At 39.9% G+C, this 26,207-nt stretch overlaps 1 protein-coding gene across 2 annotated transcripts in view; it reads right to left on the reverse strand.

Annotated features, from left to right (window-relative positions):
- RIGI (RNA sensor RIG-I) overlaps positions 1-26,207 on the reverse strand; it is a 71,262-nt gene that overhangs the window by 22,551 nt on the left and 22,504 nt on the right. The window contains exons 2-12 of one of the 2 annotated variants that reach the window (XM_019033734.4): positions 23,003-23,137; positions 15,928-16,109; positions 14,544-14,691; positions 13,455-13,574; positions 11,508-11,615; positions 10,897-11,050; positions 10,105-10,363; positions 9,628-9,790; positions 7,343-7,447; positions 3,458-3,615; positions 2,339-2,474 (exon numbers count right to left, since the gene is read on the reverse strand). In XM_019033734.4, coding sequence (XP_018889279.2) covers positions 2,339-2,474; positions 3,458-3,615; positions 7,343-7,447; positions 9,628-9,790; positions 10,105-10,363; positions 10,897-11,050; positions 11,508-11,615; positions 13,455-13,574; positions 14,544-14,691; positions 15,928-16,109; positions 23,003-23,137 — 1,668 coding nt within the window. Of the gene's footprint in view, positions 1-2,338; positions 2,475-3,457; positions 3,616-7,342; positions 7,448-9,627; positions 9,791-10,104; positions 10,364-10,896; positions 11,051-11,507; positions 11,616-13,454; positions 13,575-14,543; positions 14,705-15,927; positions 16,110-23,002; positions 23,138-26,207 lie in introns of those variants that run through there. The other variant, XM_063696276.1, reaches the window with a different exon arrangement.

Genomic DNA, 26,207 nt, shown 5'->3' on the forward strand with positions numbered 1-26,207 from the left:
CCAGCCTGGGAAAGAGAATGATACTCTGTCTCAAAAAAAAAAAGGAAAAAGAAAAAAAATACATATAGTTATAAAACAGGGGTGTGTTACAGCCAGATCATACCAGACTATGAGACTATGGGAGTCAACTGTTGTGGTTTCTGTTTTATCGGTTTTTTTTTTTTTTTTTTTCCTGAGATGGAGTCTCCTGTCACTCAGGCTGGAGTGCAGTGGTGCGCTCTCGGCTCACTGCAACCTCTGCTTTCTGAGTTCAAGCGATTCTTCTGCCTCAGCCTCCCAAGTAACTGGGATTACAGGTGTGTGCCACCATATCTGGCTAATATTTTGTACCTTTAGTAGAGATGGGGTTTCACCATGTTGGCCAGGCTGGTCTTGAACTCCTAACCTCAGGTGGCCCATCCATCTCAGCCTCCCAAAGTGCTGGCACTACAGGTGTGAGCCACCATGCCTGGCCAATTGTTAAATTTTATTACTTTTTACAATTATCTACGCTTTTGAGGTTAGTTACACCTATTGTATCTATATGGTAGAAATACTATAGAATGATGTGCTGCTGCTCATCTCTTTTTAACACTAGTTCAATGACATCATGTTGGTAGCCTGGAATTCACTACAGTGGAAGCAGTTATACCATGGAAATCAAGAAAACACAAAAAATCAGTGCTTTGTTGATTGACTGATTGATTGAGACAAGGACTCACTCTATCACCCAAGCTGGGGTCCAGTGGTGCAATCTCGGCTCACTGCAACGTCTGCCTTCCAGGCTCAGGTGATCCTCCCACCTCAGCCTCCCAAGGAGCTGGGACCACAGGAGCATACCACTATGCTCAGCTAATTTTTGTATTTTTTGTAGAGATGGGGTTTCGCCATGCTGCCCAGACTGATCTCCAGCTCCTGAGCTCAAGTAATCCACCCACCTCAGCCTCCCAAAGTGCCATGGTGACAAGTGTGAGCCACCATGCCTGGCTTAATTTATGTTGAGAGTTTAGACTTATGAACATGATCAAAAAATAATACTACAGATTAAATTTAGCTATTACATTGAATAGCACAAAATATGGAGAAACATTCTCCCAGTTTTTGAAAAACTATTATACAATTCAGCAAAAAATTGCTTGCATCACTGGCAAACGAGTGAAGTTCCAACATACACGTTTGTTGTTTCATCTTTATCTTCTAACATTAATGAAACTATATACCAACAACCATATCAGAAAGAACCACACTTCTTTGTCATTGCAACCCTTGGTTGGCCATGGATACAAAAAATCTGCAAAAACCACCAAAAGCATTCTATGAGAACCAATTGGCTATGTGGAATTTACAATAAAGAATAGTTTATTTTTATTATTATTTATAAATTGTGGTTTGTATACCTCCTCTATATCAATAAAATAATAAGCTTATGTACATATATATGCATACATTTTTTCTCTAGTGGGTTGTTAAATATTAACCAGCACAGCACTGGTTACACATATGTACAGTAAATACTTAGGTATAGGCCAAAAAAACCCCAAAATTATTAGCAGTAATTACCTCTGGGAAAGAATTCAAAACAGGGAGAAGGAAAACTTTTTGTTTGTTTGTTTAATATCTATTTTTTAATCATATGCAGGCAGTGAGATTATGTGCCATTTTGGTTTCCTCTTTATGTAAAAATATATATAGGCCAGGCACAGTGGCTCATGCCTGTAATTCCAGCATTTTGGGAGGCAGAGGCGGGTGGATCACTTGAGGTCAGGAGTTCGAGACCAATCTGGCCAACATGGCAAAACTCCATCTCTACTAAAAATACAAAAATTAGCCGGGTGTGGTGGCGCACACCTGCAGTCCTGGCTACTCGGGAGGCTGAGACATGAGAATTGCCTGAATCCGGGAGGCAGAGGTTGCAGTGAGCCATGATTGAGCCACTGCACTTGACCCTGGGCGACAAAGCAAGACTCCATCTCAAAAAAAAAAAAAAAAAAGTATATATAAATTATGGTTTTTTTAATCTCATTAAAACACTTTTTCATATTTTTTAAAGCTTTATAAAATTACTAAAAAAGAACATTAAACAAAAAGAATGCTACTGTCTGTGAACCATATGGGAAACACCCTTTGCAAATCTTGTTTTTCCTTCTTCTAAATAGGGAATGGTATAAGCAACAGACTCTTCCCATAGGTACTAGATTTCATTGAAGCTAAATAGTCCTATCATCTCCATCTTCCTACATCCAGGACAACTCCCTAAGCATCCCCAAGTTTATATATATCAAATGCAATACATGTTTGTTTTGCCATTCCAGTCACCAAGAATGCTACTGTGGCTTCCTCCTCTGAAAACACCACTCACCTTCAAATCTCTGAGTAAGATCTTGCTCAATCTCATCGAATCCTGCTGCTCGGACATTGCTGAAGAAGTCTTTCAAGTAATCCAGAGCATCTTTCATTCGTGCATGCTCATTGATAATGAGGGCATCATTATATTTCTGTTAAAAGTAAAAACTGTCTCAATATGCTTCCAATGTCTAACACATTCACTGTATTTAAGTTCAATTCGTTGTATTTAACGAATTGTTTTAAGAAAACTTTTCTTTTCAAATCTATTCCAACTTAGCTTTTTAAAGATGAATGGCCTCTAACAGTTATGTAACAAAATCTTTGAACCAAATACTGTTAAAAAAAATCTCAATTAGCTAGTAACATTAATTATCATCACTTTGGATTATTGAATTTTACCTTAGAAAAGAAAAACTGCATGAAAAACACATCAAAATTAAAAAATAAGGAAAGTAAATCAACTTCCACATCAACCTGCCTCATAATTCCAACGTTTCACTTAATTTCTATATACATCTGAAGCCATCACTAAATTGTCAGTGTACCTTCCAAAATGATGGCCCTGACCGCATCCATCAAATGTACAACTAAGCTAACTAAAATTCTACAAATGCATGCTAATTGAATGCATTTTAATATATTTTCAATGGCTGGATAAACAGAGGTGATAGCTGTCACTATAGTTCCTTAACTTCTTGGTGAGCCAGAGAACCTGGATTTCTGAGCATGGGGCGTCACCAAAGGTGAAGAAATGTGTGCTTCAGGACATAGCAACAGAACTTTCCACTTGCTGAGCTTTCAAGATGCTGTCACTGGAGTGGTCTTGTATCTGGAATAATGTTCTCTCACAATCACCCAATTTTTTCCAACCATGTCAGTTAATGCTAGAGGCATGGCATAGAATCTGAGCCTTTATTTCAGTCCTGTTGCCTGCAGTATGAAATTTCAGAAAGCAAATCGAGATGATGCTGAATGGGACAACTTTTGGAGTTTGCTTCATAAGAACCTTCTGGAAAGGTTCCTAAGTGAGCTCTTGAGGACCGGATGAGAAGCTGATGTTATCTTGGCTTCCACAGTGCCACTCCCAGTAGGTGCTGTGACCAGAATACGACTCTTAAAAAGAGGAACGTACCCGCAAATGTGAAGTGTATAAAAACAGGGCTTTACAAATCCTGCTCTCTTCATCTTTGTCCGGCATCTGGAACACCATGCATGCTTTCTGAACTGTAACAATCCATTGTTCATATTTCTGTGTTCCAAATTCCCTATTTTGAATTTGAGATAAGTTTTCTGTTAAAAAAAAAAAAGTTTTTCACTGTCTCATATGGTCAGTCATTTAGGGTTATAAACAGGCCTCACCCTCTAATTTTCTTGTTCTTTTTTTTTTTTTCCTTGAGGCAGAGTCTCGCTCGCTCTGATGCCCAGGCGGTAGTACAATGGCGCGATCTTGGCTCACCGCAGCCTCCACCTCCCGGATTCAAGCGGTTCTCCTGCCTCAGCCTGCTAAGTAGCTGAGACTACAGGCATGTGCCATCACACCTGGCTAATTTTTGTATTTTTAGTAGAGACAGGGTTTCACCATGTTGTCAAGCTGGTTTCGAACTCCTGACCTCAGGTGATCCGCCTGCCTCGGTCTCCCAAAGTGCTGGGATTACAGGCGTGAGCCACTGCACCTGGCCTAATTTTCTTTCTTACTCTCTGCAAACAGGATATTCCTCCTGAAATAGTCTTAAGTCGTCTAGTTAAAACTATTTAACTGGATTCAGACTGGTAAAAAGGTGGAGGCAGGGTACCTGAGGTGGGAGGAGTAAGAAAATAGAAACTCATGTGACTCCATCACCATCTCTCCATCCTTCTGCTCCTTCCCCCATTGAGATAACACCACTGTGCTGCTGGATAATATGACAGCCTCCAAACTGTTCTCCCTACCTCTTGCCTTGTTCCCTCCCTTGAGTTTTAAGCAGTGCATCTGTTTGTGTGTGTGTGTGTGTGTGTGTGTGTGTGTGTGTGTTTGATTGTTTCTTGAGTACTGTGTACCAAGAATCAAAGTACCTTACATTCATAATTTCATTTAATTTTCACAACCCATGAGATACATATTACATTTCATATATTGGGAAACTGAAGTTCAGAAAAGCCAAGTAATAAGTAATTTACCCATAGTCACACAACAAGTACGTGGAGAAAGGGCAGGAATTCAAACCCACATGTGTCAGATGCCCAAGCTCTACTGGCTCTATGAGCTGACAACCAAAGCAGCCCATAAATAAAACAGCAGACATGAAAAACCCAACTTTGCCTTTAAAAATGAAGAAGTAAAAATAACAGGTCTCAAGAGCTTCATCAGAGGAGGATATATAAAAGCAGGAGATTGGCCGGCCGCAGTGGCTCATGCCTGTAATCCCAGCACTTTGGGAGCCCCAGGCGGGTGGATCACAAGGTCAAGAGATTGAGATCATCCTGGCCAACAGGGTGAAACCCCGTTTCTACTAAAAATACAAAAATTAGCTAGGGGTGGTGGCACACACCTGAAGTCCCAGCTACTTAGGAGACTGAGGCAGGAGAATCGCTCGAACCCAGGAGACGGAGGTTGCAGTGAACTGAGATCATGTCACTGTACTCCAGCCTGGCGACAGATGTTGCAGTGAACTGAGATCATGTCACTGTACTCCAGCCTGGCGACAGAGTGAGACTCTTAAAAAAAAAAAAAAAATCAAGGAGGAGATTTAGGACTCAGTTCACCCTATGTTCTGCTTTGCTGTGAACTTGGGCCTCCTGTTCTCCAGAGCAGCATTCTCAGGGCCAAGCATAGAATCGGCCCTCAAAAGACACTTATCACACATGCATCTGTCTGTGTGCGTCTCCTAGGATAAGCCTCAGTTGCTTGGTTCAAAGCTGGAGCATCTGCTGTGGTCCAGGCTCTGTGCAGGGTGCTGGGGATAAGAAGAGGAGACTATGGCTGTGTTCTCAAGCAGCTGAGTCTGTGAGTTACTCTGGTATCAGTTCGCCAGGGCTCCTCATGAAGAGCACAGTACAACAAAAGTCACAAGCAAGAGCTATATTTCTGGGTTAAATTCTTCCCCTCACTCATTCATTTTCAATAATAGGAACAAAGGAGGCTACCCGAACAAGTAGTATTGACATGCTTCTTTCCAAGTTGCAGCTACAAGGTGGCCAGCAGTAAAGAAGATGAGCCAACAGGTACTGATTGAACCTGGGTAGGTGTAAAAATAGCCTAAGCAATTTAGAGATGAGCAGCTAACTGGATTCGGACTGGCAAAAAGGTGGAGGCAGGGTACCTGAGGTGGGAGGAGTAAGAAAATAGAAACTCACGTGACTCCATCACCGTCTCTCCATCCTTCTGCTACTTCCCCAATTCAAACCACATCAGTGTGCTGCTGGATAATATGACAATCTCCAAATTGGTCTCCCTTCCTCTTGCCTTGTTCCCTCCAACCCATACTCTACCCAGTGGTTAGAGGGAGTTTGCAGAATTGCAGATGAGAAACCATCCCACCCCACTGCTTAAAAGCCTTTAGTGGGTTCCTGCAGCCAAAATCCTGCCCCAGCTCACAGGCTCCTCCCCATGATCTGGCCTCTGCTTGCTTTTGCTTCTCATTTCTGGCCACTCTCCTTTCAGCATTTTACAGGACTAATGGAAGTCCCTATACTCTTTCTAGTCTCCTGGCCTTTGCATATGCTATTCCCTGTGCCTGAAACACACCTTATCACCCCCACCACACCAGCTGCTTTAGTATTAGTATTGCTTCTCTAATTTTGGCCTTACCATTAGACTAGAAATGCCCTGAGGCCAGTGGCTATATCTTAGGGTTCATGCTGTATTCCCATCACCTAGCCCACTCCTTAGCACTAAATGAATGAACATATGCATGAACACATTCGGGAAACTGCTAAAGCAAAAGGATTCAGGTAGGGAAGTAGTAGAATATAACATTGGAAAGATAAGTAGAACCTGGTTGTTCAGGCAGGGCTCAGACTGCAGGTTAGAGGCGTGAAGATTATCCTGTAGGCAAAGGGTTTTTAAGCAGGACAGGCACATGATAAAATGTATTCATGAAGACTAACTAGCATGAGGGGTTGAATGGAAGAGAGAGCAGAGGTAGGCAAAATCAGCTAGAAGGCTGTTAGAACAATTATAATACAAATTAAACTGTGAAAGAAAAGGGGAGAGAAAAGCAAAATAAGTGTGAGAGGAGAGACTCCATGAGGTGTCTTACAGACGTCACATTTAACATCTCTAAAACTCAAAACTCAAAACCCTGTACCTGCCAAGGCTGCTTCCAGTGCTGGTACCAGGACCACCCACTGGCATTCATACAGGTGCCTAAGCCAGATGCCTGGGGGGAAACCAGCCCCTCCTGCCCCTTTCTCATCCCCACCCAAATCCGTTTAGCCATTCAATCATAACACTCACAGTTGGAAGCACCTCACATGTGTCTCCTTCCTTCTCCAATCCATCTCTACTGCCTCTCTTTGGTCCTTCTCATTCACTGGTATCTTTATTACGTCACTAATCAGTTTTAATCTTCACTTTTTTCCCCATTGTTTTTAGGATAAAATTCAAATCCAGGCCCTTCACTGTCTTCCCCTGGCCCATCTCTAGTCGCACTCCTTTAATGCTGGGAAATGTGCTGGGTGATTGTCCCTAGGTATAAATCTGAGCCAGTAGAGGAATGGTGGTTTCATTCAGGTAAACAGGAAAGTCAGGAGGGAAAGCTGATTTAGAAGGTAGAGAAAGCAATGAACTGACTTAAGTATGGTTATTTTTCAGGTGCGTGTGTCTGGATGAACTTACTTTGGATTTAAAAGGAAAAAAAGAAAGAAAGAAAGAATAGAGGAGGACACATAAGAGTCCTAAATAACCTGTAATCAAGGAAGACAAGCTCTGGATATGGTCTTGACATTGTCTGAACTAAGGAGAACGCAAAAAGACGATAGTGAACAATAAATGGCTATTCCCAAGTAGAGAGAACACAAAATATGAGATTTATCTCACCGAGGTCTTTGCAGATTCTTTTTGCCAGACTCTCTGTGTCCCTCATCAGCTGAGCTATGATGTATTTAAATTTGTCGCTAATCCGTGATTCCACTTTCCTGAAAACTAGAGACGTCAAAAAAAAAAAAAAGAAAAAGAAAAAAGAGTGAGTATATTTTCAGGAAGGACAGATTGTAGTTCAAAGTAGGTATCTCTAAAATCTTTCTCTGCCTTTGATACTTCCTCTGAAAAACCTAAGGTTCCAGGCTCACTGGCAGGTGGTCCAGATGATACAACAAATGCTCAAAATGCAATGGCTCCCTGTTGCTTCTTGTACTGATTCTAACACCTGTCTTTCGTGGTGTAGGTCTAACTAGCTTCTTTTTTTTTTTTTTTTTTTGGTTGAGACCAAGTCTCACTGTGTCACCCAGGCTGGAGTACAGTGGCACGATCTCGGCTCACTGCAACCTCCGTCTCCCAGGTTCAAGTGATTCTTCTGCCTCAGCCTCCCAAGTAGCTGGGACAACAGGTGCACACCACCATGCCCAGCTAATTTTTGTATTTTTAGTAGAGACAGGGCTTCACCATATTGGCCAGGCTGGTCTCGAACTCCTGAGCTGGTGACCCACCCGCCTTGGCCTCCCAAAGTGCTGGGATTACAAGCATGATCCACTGCACCCGGCCTAACCAGCTTCTTACTGTGGCTGTCCTGTTACCTCTTCTCTGATGAGGCGGGCATCTCTCATGTCTCTGCAAGTGCCACAATCTAACCCTGTCTCTGTGCTTTGATATTCTCCCTCCCCACACAGCCCCCAGCGGTATTCACACTGATCCTACCATTTATCAATATATTATTTCAGCCTAATTATTAATTGCCTGCAATGTGCCATGCTTTGATTACAGACAGTTGAAAGAACACACTTCATGCTCCATACAGGGCTGTGATCTTAAGGGAGAGAAATATACATGGCTAACTAACCGTAGCAGTTCTCTAACAGAAGTACATGTAAAGTGTGGCTGGGTGTGGTGGCTCACACCTGTAATCCTAACACTCTGGGAGGCTGAGGTGGGTGGATCACTTGAGGTCAGGAATTCAAGACCAGCCTGGCCAACATGGTGAAACCCTGTCTCTACTAAAAATACAAAAAATTAGCCAGGCGTGATGGCACACGCTTGTAATTCCAGCTACTCAGGAGACTGAGGCAGGAGAATCACTTGAACCCAGGAGGTGGAGGTTTACAGTGAGCCGAGATCGCACCACTGCACTCCAGCCTGGGCAACAGCGCGAGAATCAGTCTCAAAAAAAAAAAAAAGTAGTAGTACACGCAAAGTGTCACAAAACACAGGGAAAGTAACACCTAATTCTTCCAGGGAAGTCAGAGTTGTAGAATAAATACAGGAAGAAGAAAGAAGAAAGCAAGAGTAGTCATGTATATTCCATCACAACTTGGCAAAGAAAAAGAAAAAAAAAAGAGCAGTGATGTACAAAGGAAGCACAGACAAAAGGTGGGAGAGAGAAAGCACACGGCACGATTGAGGAGCCCAGGAATGCAACATGGTTGGGTTTATGAATGTTTGGAGGTGATGAAGCTCAGAGGGCAGGAGGAACCAGATTGCAAAGAAATTCATATGTGACACTGAAAAGTTGGGATCGGGTACATCAAAATCCTTACTTACAAGCAGCCCTCAAAAAGGAACTTATCTACACCACTCCCTATTACATGTCTATTTGTTCTACCTCAGAAATACAGTCACATACTACACAGAGAGCAAGGGTGAAGTCATATATATTTTCTGCATCCCTCTCTTCCTTGCAGGGTTAGTGTAATAATAACATCAATAAACAATTGTTAGTCATATTAAAAAATCATATCTGATCTTTGGAGGAGTGACATCATGAATTCAGATCATTCCATTTCAACTAAAATGATCAAATACATATTCAAACAGTGATGACCACACAGGCACAGAGCATGGGAAAAGGCTCAGTGAGCCCAGCTCTTGGCTATCTGATGCCTAAATTCTCTCATCACCTCTTTTGCATTGCTGGTACATTTATAAGAGGTTTTTGGAAGCAAAGAGGAAGAACGTTTGCTCTCTACAGGCCACTTCTGAGGTTCATCCATTGCTTGGGATGAGAGCTCAGTTAGAGAGGCTAAAAAATGTGACTATTACTCAAGTTCGGGGTTAAATATTTTCTACTAAACAGAGAGAGGGTCAAAGTTCAGTATTCGTCTAGATGGCTCTGAACTAGAGGTAGCAGAGAGTAACAGAATCTCAAAGGCTTGTTACTGGATCCAACTTACACTTCTGGGGCTTATAAACAACTTGCTCCAGTTCCTCCAGATTGTGTTTGACTGTTGCTATCACTGACGCATCAAGAGAAGCACACAGCTTGCAGATATAATCCAAGGCTTCATCTGTGTTTTTGGCATCCCCAACACCAACCGAGGCAGTCAGCCCAGTGACCTGTAAGGAGCATTCAAAATCATTAGATGTCTGAGAAATGGTACAATGTTTCCACAACCCCCCATATAACTCTTTCCTGCTGGGGTAGGATGTTTTTTTGTTTTTACTAACACACGTTAGTATATGGCACATGGAGGCACATAATGCATATTTACTAAGTGAACAAATGAATAAAGGAACCAAAATTCATAATGAGTTGTACAATATGGACTTGGGACCTGTGAAGGACATCTTCAGTGTGGCCATAAGAGTAAGAAAATAGGAGTTAGGAAGATTATAGCTCTTCTGAAGCATTCGTCTGACTTTGGAGATACCTGGGGCAGTGGGCCTGAAGATCCTCCAAGTTTCTGATCTAGATAATTAAACATGATCATATTGTATGGGTGTTGTTTACTAGTGTTGTGGCATTCATCAAATATCATCAAAGTAAAGATGGATAGTGATGGAATCGTTCCCTTTTTAAGGTTGTTCACAAGAATCTGTGGAGTTAAAATGATGATGTCATTGTTCTCAACAATCTGTTCCACTGGGACATTCTCAGCTGTTGCTCCAGAAATGCCTGTAACTCTATACCTGGGAAATGACAGAAATTCCATATTACTAACCACGATGTGGATAAGGAACCACAAAGATGAAATGCTAGATCAGAACATCAACTGATTAAATTCTCCCTGAGTCCAAAAGAAGAATAGCTGTAGGCAAGTCCTTAGCACAAAGCCTGACACATAGTAAGTGATCAATAAATCCAAGCTAGTTGTAATTTATAGTAGTATATATTATTTTAAGTCACTAAGAGAGAAAAGAGTACATAAAAGAATAATATCAAATAAATTATAAAATCACTAAAGAAGTTAAATGTGCCACGTAAACATCAAATTTATTCCTGAAGAAGTCATTTACTCCCCATAGAAGGGCAAACCAGGGGAGTTTAAGATTTCTGGTACATCTAACAAAAAAGACTTGAATCCATGAAGGAATAATATCTGGATTATATAAAAGCTGAATCTAATATAAATTTTTTTAAATCATTTGTCAAAAACAAAACAGAAAACACATCAATTACATGAAGCTGGAGAAAAAGAAATTAAAGCAACTATTATACCTACCCATGTCTTTCAAAGTATTTTGAGAATACAGATTTCTGCTGTTCATACACTGGGATCTGATTAGCAAAAAAGACAACTTTCCCCTTTTGTCCTTGTGGGAATTTTTTAAGATGATGTTCACATATAAGCAGTGAAACAAAGGTTTTTCCACAACCTTTTAACATGTAAGGAAAAAAGAAAACATGTAACTCATATATTAGATATTTCTCTGGAAAGGTGTTTATTTTTGGCTCTTCTAATACCACTGAGCTGACTAATTAATTGATAATTTAAATATGTTAATGATTACAGAATTTACACTATGACTAAAAAATATCAAGCTGCTCCCTAAATAGCATGCCAACAGCCAGGACCCAAAAGCAAGCTAAAAGAGGACACTTTTCTTTACCTTCTCATGAAAGGTAAAGAAAATACATTAAATACATTAATGTACATAATTAATTAATTACATAATCCCATAAAAAACATTAGGATTATATTAGGACAGTTTTCTCAAAAGACACATGGAACAAGGAAAAAACTGAAACTTGCCCATTCTGTCCCAGTATTCAACAAAAGAAAAAAAAAGGAAGCAAACAGAAAAACTATGTAAGTAATGGCAATAGGCTTACCTGTAGGAGCACATATTATTGTGTTTTTTCCTTTCATAGCAGGCAAAGCAAGCTCTAATTGGTAATTTCTTGGTTTAAATGGGCTGTACAAGTTTGTATCAGACACTTCTGGAATACAAAAGGAGCAAAATTACCAAACAGTTCCTGCTCTGAGGAATCACGGCAATAGCTACAGTCTAATGTCCACAAATTCTGACTCCAGCAAGAAGAGCCTCATTGGAGAAAGTTTAGAATCCTTTCTCTTGGTAACCATTCTAGCTTTTCCACTAATTTGAAGTACAGAATTCTCTCAGTGACAAAGTATTGATGGCAAGAAAGAAAAAAAAACATGAATTATTTTTTATACAATCATGGAAGGCTAACAGAAACCAAAGAAAGAATGGCCCCATTCAGGGTAAGACAAGCTGTCTACTAAAGGCAATGATGTATGGGAAAAAAACAACAAATCCTCCCACGATCTTTGAAGAAAACCAAACTGTTAACATTGGATTCTCAAAGCAATTTCTTATTAAGGAGCAATAATGCTTTGTCGTTCTTCAAGTTCTCAAATGATATTTTCTCTCAACATAACCAGAAGTTTTAAAAAATAATCAAAGGCTTTCTCTCAATAACAGGTAGGCATATAAATCATTAAGAGCTAGCAAAGACTTTGGAAATTATCTATTGAGTCTAACCTACCCATTTTAGAGAAAGGGAGAATTTCTAAAAGGTTAAGTGAATTAAACTCACACAAAAGACGTAAAGGCCAGGTGCAGTGGCTCATGCCTGTAATCCCAGCACTTGGGAGGCTGAGGTGGATGGATCACTTGAGGTCAGGAGTTCAACAACAGCCTGGCCGACATGGTGAAATCCCCACCTCTACAAAAAAAATACAAAAATTAACCAGATGTGGTGGCACATGCCTGTGGTCCCAGCTGCTTGGGAGACTGAGGCAGGAGAATCACTTGAACCCAAGGTTGCAGTGAGCTGAGATTTTGCCACTGCACTCCAGCCTGAGCAACAGAGCGAGAGACTCCGTCTCAAAAAACAATAACAACAACAACAAAAGGCATGCAAGAATCTTCACATGTCAGAAAATTTAAAGCAACTCATATTCATTGATTTGTTTTTTTTTTCCAAGGGGTAACAGATTTTATTCTGAAATGACCAAACAAAAACAAAAACAAAAAAACTTGTAACATTCAGTTGCAGAAGTAATCTGCACATTTTCTATTTATGATGTTATTCTAATATCATTTTTCTTCTACCACCACTATTAATCCCAATTTCCTTCCTGATACTCTTTTATAAATAACTTTTTATTATGGCATATTATGCAACTTTCTGGTCTCATAAAACCATCAAGAAAATATGCTTTGAGAAGCATAAGGGGGCCTCACAGGGCCACAGCTAACTTATACAGTGCCTTTGTGTAAATGACAAAAAGGAGCTCCTCTTGGAGGACACAGCCCCTCAGTGCACTGTGTGGCAAACGGCACAGGCTGGATCTCAGCCCCTACTCAACCTCTCAGCCAGGCGCATTTGGGTAGCACACTAACTTCATTAACTTGCAGGGCAGCCCAGGGATCCTAAAAGGAAATTGAGCAAGTGACTCAGAAATAGAAGTAGTATTTATTTAGAAAGCAAGGTTGATTTGGGAATTCACAGACATTGGGTTTTGGTGAAGACTCTATTTGCATTTCCAATATAGACACGCCCATACTTTCTTAGTGGTAGAAGAAGAAAAAAAAAGATAGTAAAAGAAGAAAAAAAGATAGTGGAAGAACTAGGAGAGAATGGCATTCTAAATATAGAAAAAGTATCTATTGTAACATAAATTCTCTTTACTTTCTTAATTTTCCTTGCAAAACTTTTCATAAGGCTGTGACTTTGGGTACTGCAAAACAAGTCCCCACACCAAATACCAGAAGAGCAGCATTATGGAAAAGAACAAACAATGCCAGGTACCTGAAGGTGGACATGAATTCTCACTAAGATTCTGGCATTCTGGATCTTCTTGGTAGAAAATCTGTATGTCAGAAGTTTCCATCTTATCCTCAAGATCTTCTGTTTCAACATCTTTTATACCTTTTTAAGACCAAAAAAGTCTTAGAATCTTCACATAATCTGATTATAGTTTTGATGGTGAAAGCTCCACAAAATGGTCATAACACTGAGATTTTTAACTTCTATTAAAATTTCTCACAACCACTCCCCTTCACCTTTAAAACAGTTGAAAGAATCATTTTGAGTTTAAAATCTCAATTTGGCGTTGACCTCCAATGTAATTTAGAGCTATATTACTCAAAGTGTGGAACGTATTGCCCTACTGAATCAGAATCCACATTTTAACAAGACCTCCGAGGGATTCGTATGCACCAAAAAAAAAAAAAAAAAGAGCATGATTTAGCAGACATTCATGTCTTCCTTTTCTGACTGACTCTTGACCCATTAAATCAGATGTGTATTTATACAGTTTCTGAAACAACTTATGATCTAAAGAAGCCTAGGAAAGCTAAGACCAGATATTCAGATGTTTACCAAACTCAGCCTTTGAAACAATGCTGAGTGTCAGCTTCAAGAAACCAAATGATAGTTCAGACACTTAATGACAACCAATTCTTTCACCCGTCGGATTCAGTTCCAGATGGCTTCCAGTAAGAGAACCAGGCAATGTCTGTCAAGAAATCTACTCTGAAAAGGGGGTAAGTCCTGGAGTTTGAACCTTTAACTCTAGAATTCTCAAGCTATTTCTCTGATAATCTAAACTTAGACTGAGAGTTCGGATTTTGCCTTCCTCAAATCCTCTGGGCCAGATGGGCTAATTCTGGATGAGAGTGGTTTTCCCCAGTCCATTTTTAGGGGTTATATGCAACCAAACTAATTTTGTAGGCAAGTAACTGCCTCCCTCCCAGAATCCAGCTTCCTGCTGGTCTCGCATTAGAGATGTAGCTCTGGCTATCTGAGGGGAAAAACGCCTCTGATGGGATGTAAAAGACCAGTTGGAACGAGCGAGCGAGCCCTAAGTAGAGCTGTGAGGAGGGTACAGTGTCTTACCTTTCTCTACAATCCACAGTTCACTGAACTTGTTCCTTTCTTTCTCCAAAGCAAGTTTCAAAGTTTTGGGCCAGTTTTCCTTGTCTGATCTGAGAAGGCATTCCACCAATTTCTCTGCACCTGCCATCATCCCCTTAGTAGAGCAAATCTAAGCAAGGTAACTGTAGTTTATTGATCAATTATCTCAAAAGTTTTCCCTTTATCAATTTTTACTGAAGAAATGTCAGTCATGTACTATCTGATTTAAAGCCATTGTACATTACGGCTCAATGGGTCATATCCATGACAATTTTTGCCCCATCCAACACAGTCTTTTAAGATACTTTTTCCTTCATCTTTGTCCTTTACACATGATGTCACTATGTCAAGCCAAGCCTTCTCATCACCTCTAAGTTCTTATACCTATCCTCATCAGCAATATTAAGAAAATAATCATTTGACAACCATTCCCAACATGGGTATATTGGCATATAGCAATATTTGGAAACAGATAACAAAATATTAACAAATTTTTTTTCAGGGTTGAGGAATTCGTATGACTTTTACTAATCATAATAACTAAAGTTTATTGTACACATACTCTGTGCAAGACATACATGAGTACTTCACATATATTATCTCATTACCCTTACGAAAATACCATATTAATAAGGTACCATTATTATTTCCATTTTACACACAAGGAAACAGATAGATATTCAGAGAAACTAAGTAACTTGCCCAAGATCATACTGCTAGTGGTTGAGCTATGATTCTAACAAAATTCATCTGTGTCCAGAGTCTAAACACTTAACTGCTAGAGTCTGTAGCCCTTTCTCATTTGCTCAACTGTTCAATTTAAATTTGCATAAAATACTGTTCACAGACTGTGGTGATTTTAAGTGAAAATAGGGCAAACTTCAAAAAAACTTTGTGACATAAAAATTACTCAGTTCACATTAAAAGTACTATTCTGGCTGAGCACAGTGGCTCACGCCTGTAATCCCAGCACTTTGAGAGGCCAAGGCGGGTGGATCACGAGGTCAGGAGTTCGAGACCAGCCTGACCAACATGGTGAAACCCCATCTCTACTAAAAATACAAAAATTAGCTGGGCATGGTAGCATGCACCTGTAATCCCAGCTACTCAAGAGGCTGAGGCAGGAGAATTGGTTGAACTCAGGAGGCGGAGGTTGCAATGAGCCGAGATCACACCATTGCACTCCAGCGGGGGCGACAGAGCGAGACTCCATCTCAAAAAAAAAAAAAAAAAAAAAAAAGTACTATTCTATGAGTACTTTTGTGGGTTTCAATGATCTTTCTCAGGTCTAAAACAGTATAGAAAACAGAAGACCTTCCCATGTTATAATTATTTCCCCCAATTTTAGTATTTTATATTAACTTACCTGTAGAATTTCTTCACATTCCTGATTAATTAAACATTCAGACAGATCAGAAATGATATCGGTTGGGATAATTCTGGTTTTAAATTCTGGTTGTAAACGTTTTAAAAGTAATCTATACTCCTCCAACTTTTCAATTTTTTTGAAATCCCAACTTTCAATGGCTTCATAAAGTCCAGAATAACCTGAAAAAAAAGAAAAAATGGGGACTTCTATGAAACCAACTGAAAAATACTTTGAGATTAGTATCATAGAAATCATGTTTGAATGTATGGTGGTAGAATTCAAAAAATATTTGTAAATTACCCCCAATTGTCATTGATTTTTCAAAAAGAAAACAGTATTCATTTTAGTCAGCCAACACTTTAGGTCTTCTAGCAATATTTATTATCTACTGGGAAAAAGTACTAAGGACAACTTTGAAGTCTTACATTTTGATCTTAGTATAAAATCTTTCTTCCAAAGTGCCTCATGGACTTCACCTACAATCCCTGATTTGTCTTTAAAAAGTCAGAGTCAACAGGTTTATTAAGTATCTTCTCAGTGGAAAGCAGTAAAGAAGGCAAAAAGAAATATAAACCTTAATTCCTGCCCACAAGGAACTTTCCTTCTAATTTTTCTAAGATAATATTAAGTAAATGGGAAATTTACTTAGTATTATTCTACATGCCTTTAAAAGATATTTATTTAAAAATCATATTTAGAAAGTTCAGAGAAAAATACTAATGGCCAAGAAACATACATAAGATATTCAACCTCATTCTTTTTTTAAATTGTAGTAAAAAACAGATAAAACATTTACCATCTTAACTATTTTTAAATGTATAGTTCAGTCATGTTAAATTCATTTTGTTTTAAAACAAAAATCCAGACCTTTTTCACCTTGCAAATCTAAAACTCTATGAAACAACTATTCCTTTTTTCTCTCCTCACCCCTGCTCCTGGTAACCACCACTCTTTCTGTTTCTATGAATCTGACTACTTTAGATAATCTATATAGGTGGCAAAATACAATATTTGTCTTTTGTGACTGGCTTATTTCACTCAGCACAGCGCCCTCAATGTATGTCCATTTTGCAGGATGTGCCAGGATTTCTTTTTTTTTTTAAGGCTGAATAATATTCCATTGTATGTGTATATCACATTTTGTTGATCCATTCATCACTGATGGACATTTGAGTTGCTTCTACCTTGTAAGCTATCACGAATAATGCTACTATCAACATGGATGTGCAAATATCTCATCAATACCTTGCTTTCAATTCTTTTGGAAATACACCAGAAGCAGAATTGCTGGATCATATGGTGATATATATTTTAAATTTTTTGAGGGACTGCCATACTGTTTTCCGTGGCTGTTAACACCATTTTACAATCCTACCAATCAGGCACAGGGTTGCAGTTTCTCCACATCCTCACCTATATGCATTATTTTCTGTTTTTGTTTTTATTTTATTTTATTTTTTGAGGCAGAGTCTTGCTCTGTCACCCAGGCTAGAGTGCAGTGGCACCATCTCGGCTCACTGCAAACTCTGCCTCCCGGGTTCAAGCAATTCTCCTGCCTCAGCCTCCCGAGTAGCTGGGATTACAGGCACCTGCCACCGCCCCCAGCTAATTTTTGTATTTTTTAGTAGCGATGGGGTTTCACCATCTTGGCCAGGCTGGTCTTGAACTCCTGACCTCACGATCCACCCGCCTCGGCCTTCCAAAGTGCTGGGATTACAGGCATGAGCCACTGTGCCCAGCCTTGTTTTTGTTTTTATAGAAGCCATTGTAATGGGGGTGAGGTGATATTGCATTATGGCTTTGAATTTCTCTGATGATTACTGATGTTGAATATCTTTCCATATACTCATTAGCCATTTGTATACCATATTTGGATAAATGTCTATTCAAGTCCTTCGCCTTTTTTTTTTTTTTTTTTTTGAGATGGAGTCTCGCTCTGTCACCCAGGCTGGAGTGCAGTGGCATGATCTCTGCTCACTGCAACATCCACCTCCTGGGTTCAAGCAATTCTCTTGCCACAGCCTCCCGAGTAGCTGGGACTACAGGCGTGTGCCACCACGCCCAGCTATGTGTACTTTTAGTAGAGACAGGGTTTTGCCATGTTGGCCAGGCTGGTCTTGAACTCCTGACCTCAGGTGATCCACCTGCCTCAGCCTCCCAAAGTGCTGGGATTGCCTATTTTTTAATTTGATTTTTTATCTTTGAGTTGCAGGAGTTCTTGATATAGTCTACATATTAACCCCTTATCAGGTATATGATTTGCAAACATTTTCTCTCATTCCATGGGTTGACTTTTCACCCTATTATGTCCTTTGAGGCACATAAGTTTCATATAGTCCCATTTGTCTATTTTTTCACTTTTGTTGCTTATGCTTCTGATATCATGTCCAAGAAATCACTGCCAATTCCAGTGTCATGAAGTTTTTCCCCTATGCTTTCTTCTAGGAGTTTTAATAGTTTTAGGTCTTATATTTGCTCTTTAATGCATTTTGATTTGATTTTGTATATAGTGTGTGATGGTTAATTTTCTGTGTCAATTTGACTGGGCTTAGGGATGCCCAGATAGCTGGTAAAACATTACTTTTGGGTGTGTCTGTAAGGGTGTTTTCAGAACAGATTATCATTTGAATCAGACTGAATAAAGAAATTCACCCTCACTGATGAGTGCAGACATCATCCAATCCATTAAAGACCAAAACAGAACAAAAAGGGAGAAGAAGGGCAAATTCTCTCTTCTTGAGCTCATCATTTCTTTTGCCCTTGGACATCAGAGGTCCTGGTTCTCAGACCTTCAGACTCTGAATTACACCAACTGCTCTTCTGATTCTCCAGATTGTGGACAGCAGATCATGGGACATCTCAGCCTCCATAATCATGTGAGCCAATTCCAAAAATATATATACACATACATGTAAGTAACAATGTGTATACATATCTCATCATATGTACACACACATAAATATATCCTATTGCTTTTGTTTCTCTGGAGAACTCTAATACATGGTATAAGTGTCAAAATTCATTCTTTTGCATATGGATATCCTGTTTTCCCAACAACATTTGCTGAAGAGACTGTCCTTTCCCCATTGAGTGGTCTTGGTATCTTTGAGCATATACTTGAGAATTTATTTCTGGGTGCTCTTTTGGCCTATTTGTCTGTCTTTATGGCAGTGCCACATCATTTTGATTGTTACAGATGTGTAATGTGTTTTGAAATCAGGAGAGGTGAGGCCTCCTGGTTTATTCTTCATTATCAAAATTTTACCTATTCAAGATGCCTTGAGATTCTCTATAAATTTTGGATAATTTTGTCTATTTCTACAAAAAAAATGCCGTTGCGATTTTGATAGGGATTGCATTGAATCTGCAGTTCGCTTTTGGTAGTAGAGGCATCTTAAGTCTTTAATTCATGAATGGGGATGTCTTTCCATTTATTTGTGTTATCTTTCATTCTTTCAGCAATGTTTTGTTGTTTCCAGGGTATGAGTCTTTTATCTCCTTGGTTAGGTTTCTTCCTAAGTATTTTAATCTTTTTAATGCTATTATAAATGGAATTGTTACCTTAATTTCTTTTTTGGATTATTTGTTAATATATAGACATGCGACTAATTTTGGGGTGTTGATTTTGTGTCCTGAAACTTTTCTGAATTAGTTCTAATAGTTTTTTCTAAAATCTTTAGGGTTTTCTACATATAAGATTCTGCCATCGGCTGGGCGCAGTGGCTCATGCCTGTAATCCAAGCACTTTGGGAGGCCGAGGCAGGCGGATCACGAGGTCAGGAGATTGAGACCATCCTGGTTAACACGGTAAAACCCCGTCTCTACTAAAAATACAAAAAATTAGCCAGGCATGGCGGCGAGCACCTGTGGTCCCAGCTACTCGGGAGGCTGAGGCAGGAGAATGGCATGAACCCAGGAGGCGGAGCTTGCAGTGAGCCGAGATTGCGCCACTGCACTCCATCCAGCCTGGGCGACAGAGCGAGACTCCGTCTCAAAAAATGAATGAATAAATAAATAAATAAATAAATAAATAAATAAATAAATAAATAAATAAATAATTCTGCCATCTGCAAACAGATTATTTTCCTTCTTCCTTTCCAATTTGGATACCTTGTCTTTCTTTTTCTTGCCTAACTGCTCCAGCTAGGACTTCCAATACTAAACCTTATTCAACTTTTAAAATGAAAATTAAAAGTACTGTTTTTACCTGACAGGTTGGTAAGGATTAAAATAACTTATAATATCCAGATTAATCATATCCCCAAAGTGGAGAAACAGTGCTTTCTCTGATGAGAAACAGAAACCAGCCCTTTGGAAAGACTTGCTCCATTGCTGATTTCAACCAACCTCCTGACTGCCCCTCCCTTTAGCAGTTTCAACACACCAACCAACCAGCACTTCTTCCTGATAAGAGACCACCAACCACAGAGTGGGTCTGGCCAGTCTATGAAGGATGTGCAGTGAGAGTTTTCATGTCCTCTGCTTCACCTTCTGACATCAGAGGGCCAAAAACTCCACCCCTGGATCATGCTAACACTGCCAGTTTTTGAACATGGGTCCCATGGAAAGGCATGAAGCTCACCTGCCCAGGTGCATGCTTCTACTTTCATGATTCCTCCTGTAGCTTACTGAATATTTGGTCACCCTATTCAGCATAAATCTCTGTTTTACTCTCCCCACCCTCCAAGTGCCTGTTTCCTGCTTCTGGCCCGAGGCTACACTTCCCAGCCTGTCAAAATGGCCACCATGCAGACTGCAACCCTTTATGAAAAATAAAGCTCTCCTTTCCAAATTTATGAACTTCATGATTCTTCTGTTGGTAGAAAACACCATAGCTCTGAAAACAGAAATGTAAAAATTATGTAATATTTGATACATGTACCAGAATATTTGTAACATATATAATAAAGAGTATAACAAGAAAAGGAACATATGTGAACCTACTATCCAACTTAAGAACCACCATATTCCAGCTGGGTGCAGTGGCTCATGCCTGTAATCTCAACACTTTGGGAGGCTGAGGCAGGTGGATCACCTGAGGTCAGGAGTTGGAGGCCAACCTGACCAATGTGGCAAAACCCCATCTCTACTAAAAATACAATAATTAGCCAGGTGTGGTGGTGGGCACCTGTAATCCCAACTACTCAGGAGGCTGAGACATGAAAATAGCTTGAACCCGGGAGGCGGAGGTTGCAGTGAGCCAAGATCATGCCATTGCACTCCAGCCTGGGCAACAGAGTGAGACTCTGTCTCAAAAAAAAAAAAAAAAAAAAAAAAAAAAAAGACTTCCATTAAATATCTTCTTTAAGCCTTAGCACTGTTGGACTTCAGTTTTGCTATCCAGTAGTTATAAAATGTTATCTCACTGTGTTCCTAATTTACAATTCCCAAATTCCTAATTGGGCTGAGAATCTTTTACATTTATTCACTTTTCATTCTTCGTATTCATTGAAATGTTTGTCCAAATTTTTTGCTCTATGTATGTTTTCTTTCTTTTTCCAGTTGATTTTAAGACCTTTTTAATATATTCTAGATTCTAATCCTTTGGTGATTATACATTTTGAAAATATCTTCTCCCAGAGTTTGTGATTTTTTTTTTTTGCTTTCTTTATAGTGTTTTTGATAAACATGATGTAAGGAATACAAATGTATTTATTTATTTGTATTCACATGGGCATAAAAGTTAGCATTTGTTTTTTAAATACAGGGTTTATTTATTTATTTATTTATTTATTTAAATTTGAGAAGGAGTTTCACCCATTGCCCAAGCTGGAGTGCAATGGCGCAATCTCAGCTCACTGCAACCTCTGCCTCCTGGGTTCAAGCAATTCTCCTGCCTCAGCCTCCCAGGTAGCTGGGATTACAGGCGCCCACCACCACACCCAGCTAATTTTTGTATTTTTAGTAAAGACAGGGTTTTGCCAAGTTGTCCAGGCTGTTCTCAAACTCCTGACGTCAGGTAATCTGCCTGCCTCATCCTCCCAAAGTGCTGGGATTACAGGCATGAGCCACCACACCCGGCTCAGGGTTTGTTTTTTAAATACAGGGGTCTCCCTATGTTGCCCAGGCTGGAGTGCAGCAGTGCCATCATAGCTCACTGCAGCCTCAAACTCCTGGACTCTAGCAGTCCTCCTGCCTCAGCCTCCTGAGAGGCTGGGACTACAGGCACACGCCACCATGTCCAGCTTGAGTTTGTTCAGCTTTTAATATTATTCTGTTTATAAATGCTATTTTTTGAATAGCTTCTCCTTTCCCAGTAATCCTCCTTTCTCAGTGATGTCTAATATATCAGGTTTCTATAAAGATATGGTCCTAATTAGAGGGTCTCTATTCTGTTTCAATGGTCAGTTTGTCAATGCCAGAACCAACATTTCACTGTCTCAATGCCTGTAGCTTTCTAATAAATGCTAACATGTAGAAAGAAAAGCCCCAATCTACTAAATTTGTCTTCTTTAGGGGTGTCTTGACTATTGTTGGGTCGTAATTCTTTCATATACATTGTAGAATCAACCTGCCACACTCACTGAAAAAGTATGTAGGATTTTTATTAGAATTATATTGAATATACAGATCAATGTAGGGAGAACTGATATTTTTATGATCTCAAGCCTCCTTCTCTATGTGCATGGGTATGTTTTTCCATTTAGGACTTCTTTAATATCTTTTAATAACATTTTATCATTTTCTCCATTCAGACCTTATACATCTTTTGTTAGATTTATTCCTAAATACATTACAATTGTTATTATTAGAAATGATACTTCATTTTGGATTACATTTTTTGTTTGCTTCCATTGGGCAGAAATGCAACTAATGTTTGTATACTGGTCTTATATCCAAATAATCTTGCTAAACTCTTCCATTAGTGACAATAATCTCTCTGCAGATTCTTTTGTTGGATGTTTCAGGTAGACAATTATATCATCTGCCTAAAAACAGTCTTTACATTGTCTCAGACTAAGAGGCATGAACTATAAGTGGATACTTCAAATTTAATAGCTTTTCACTTTTACAGTATTGTCAAGCAGCAAAGTAATATCCTCTGATTTGTGATTAAAAAGAATGAACTAACCTGCATGGTCTAGGGCATCCAAAAAGCCACGGAACCAGCCTTCTTCCTGGAGCTCCAACAGGAACTTGAGAAAAAGTGTGGCAGCCTCCATTGGGCCCTTGTTGTTTTTCTCAGCCTGAATATACTGCACCTCTTCTACAAACAGAAGCAAAAATGACTCATCAAACTGCAGAACTATTAATCATTAGAAGAAAAACCAGAAAAGGATCACCAGACCTTCCCAAATAGGGACAGGAATTGTACCAAGTCACAGCATTGGAAGAGTCTTTGGAGAAGCAGCAAAACCTCTGCCCAGGCCGACTGTGCCCATTCTTCAGCAAGCCACTCTTCCCATCCTCTCTGGAAACCTACAGTTTGGTGTGGAGGTCTGAGCACACATTCTGGAAAAGGAGTTTCTTGAAGATGTGTAAAAAAATCTCCCTGCAAAAAGGGAGAAGTCATGGTGGCCTCAAACTATCCTCCTCCCTCAGCCTCTCAAAGTACTGGGATTACAGGTGTGAGCCACTGCACCCAGCCTCTACAAAAAAAAAAAAAAAAAAAATTTTAATTAGTTGGGTGTGGTGGCTCACACCTGTAGTCTCAGCTACTTTGGAGGCTGAGGTGGGAGGATCACTTGAACCAAGGAGTTCCAGGTTCCCGTAAGCTATGGTGGCATCACTGCACTCCAGCCTGGGCAACAGAGTGAAAACTTGTCTTGAAATAGGACAAAGAAAGGAGAAGGAAGGAAGTAAGGGATACTTCCATGGTCCTTTTGGGAGAAAATTATCTACCAACCTGCTGGTGGTCATTCTAACTTTGTACACTAATTTCATGCCCAGGGAGAAGTAATAAAAATGCTACCATGGTATGACCTGATACTTGATAATTTTCTGGGTTTTCTTTCCCATTGTTGATGGAATGCAAATACCAAGGGAGTAAGCAAGTTGTCAGGCTGGTGAACCACTATATTCTCATAGATTAGAAGAAGACCTAGCACGTAATAGACAATAAACAAAGGTATGTTTAATGAATGAAGAGAAGAAGGAATGCCTTATAATCTTGCTCTACTTAAAAGGATCTCTGCCAAGGTCTCTGTCTTGACAACAATAAAATCAACCCTTTCAAAAAATAAAATTCAGTGCTTTTTGGAACTGTGAGTCCATGACTACTATTTTAGTACATTTTCATCACTATAAAAACAAAACCTATATCCATTAGCAGTCATTCCCTACTCTCCCTCTCCTTAGCCTCAGGCAAACACTAATCAAATTGAGTCTCCATGGATTTGCCTATTTTACACATTTCATATTAATGGAATCATACAATACATAGTCTATGTCTGGCCTCTCTTACTTTGCATAATGTTTTTAAGGTTTAACCATGTTGTAGCATGTTATTATTCATTCCTTTTTATTGCCAAATAATATCCCACTGTATGGATACACCACATTTTGTTTATCCACTCATCAGTGGGCATTTGAGTTGTGTCCACATTTTGGTTATTACAAATAGACATGCTATGAACATTCATGAGCAATTTTATGTGACGATGTATATATTCATTTCTCTTGAGTACACACTAGGTGTGAGATTTCTAGTTTTTATGGTAACTCCATTTTTAACATTATAGGGAATTGTCAAACCATTTTCCCAAGGAGCTGCACCATCTTACATTCCCACCAGTAATCTAAGAGGATTCCAATTTCCACACATCCTTGACAGTACTTCTTACCATCTTTTTCATTTTAGCCTTCTGTATTAGTTTCCTGTGGCTGCAATAACGAATTAGGACAAACCAGGTGGTTTAAACAATAGAGGCTTATTCTCTCTGTTCTTGGAGGCCAGAATTGTGAATCATGGTGTTAGCAGAGTCATGCTTCCTCTGAAGGCTCTGGGGAGAATGCATTCCTTGCCCTTCCGGTTTCTGGTAGCTGCTGGCATTCCTTGGCTTGTGACAACACTCCCTCCGACTTTGCCTTCTGTTTCTCTGGCTTGTGGCCACATCACTCCAATCTCTGCCTATGTTTTCACACGGCATTCTCGTTGTCTCTATGTCTTCACATGGCTGTCTTCTTAGAGGGACACCAGTCATATTGAACTAGGGGCCTGCCCTACTCTAGTATGACCTCATCGTAACTAATTACCTCTGTAAAGACACAATCTCCCAATAAATCACATTCTGAAGTACTGGGGTTTAGGACTTTAACATATATTTTGGGTAGGGGGACACAATTCAACCCATAACAGCAACCTATCTTGTCACCTGTCCCAGCTTCCCTGGACCCACAATCCTACCGTATTCCATTGAGTCAGTTCATTCTGTTCCTAAGCCCATTCCTTACAGCTGTACTTTTGTTCCCAGGCTTCCCTGCTGCTTGAGCTTCCTTTCAACATGCTAACAGCCATTACAGATATTCCACATGGAGATGCAAATTTATCCCAGCCACAGCTACCGCCTTCCCAGATAAACTGCCTTGCAGTATTCTGGGCAGTTCACATTTACTTTGCATGTGGTCAGGCCCATCCTTCTACTACCTGACCCCAATATCTGCTGCGACAGAGTAGTGACAATTTCCTCAAAAGCACCAACAATGCAGACAAAACTTCATCTTTGACAGTATTTCCCACTGCCTTTGCTGTCCTCGGGCCCACTGTGATGTCAAACCTCAGCTTCTCAAGGTAGAATTTCTTGATCCCTTCTCTGCTTTCTCAGTCTCCTTACTGACTAAAGCTCTTTATTGACTACTGACTAAAGTACTTACACTGCATAGTATATAGTAAATGTGGGCCTGTCTTCTACCTGAAACTGTGACTTGGAACATTTGTCTTGTGATCATCAGCACATTACCTGGCTCACGCATGTGTCCAGAAAGTGCTACCAAAGGAATGGATACTCAGAATACTACCCACCTGGTGCCCCTCCAGAATCATGGTTGGCCTTTGACTCCAAAATACTATAAAAAATCTGCAGCTGGGCACAGTGGCTCACACCTCTAATCCCACCACTTTGGGAGGCCGAGGTGGGTGGATCACTTGAGGTCAGGAGTTCAAGACCAGCCTGGCCAACATGGTGAAACCCCGTCTCTACTAAAAATACAAAAATTAGCCAGGCGCGGTGGCTGGTGCCTATAATCCCAGCTACTCGGGAGGCTGAGGCAGGAGAATCACTTGAACCAGGGAGACAGAAGTTGCCATGAGCCGAGATCATGCCACTCCACTCCAGCCT

Source organism: Gorilla gorilla, chromosome 13 (genome assembly GCF_029281585.2).
Source record: "Gorilla gorilla gorilla isolate KB3781 chromosome 13, NHGRI_mGorGor1-v2.1_pri, whole genome shotgun sequence".
Classification (NCBI taxonomy): domain Eukaryota; kingdom Metazoa; phylum Chordata; class Mammalia; order Primates; family Hominidae; genus Gorilla; species Gorilla gorilla.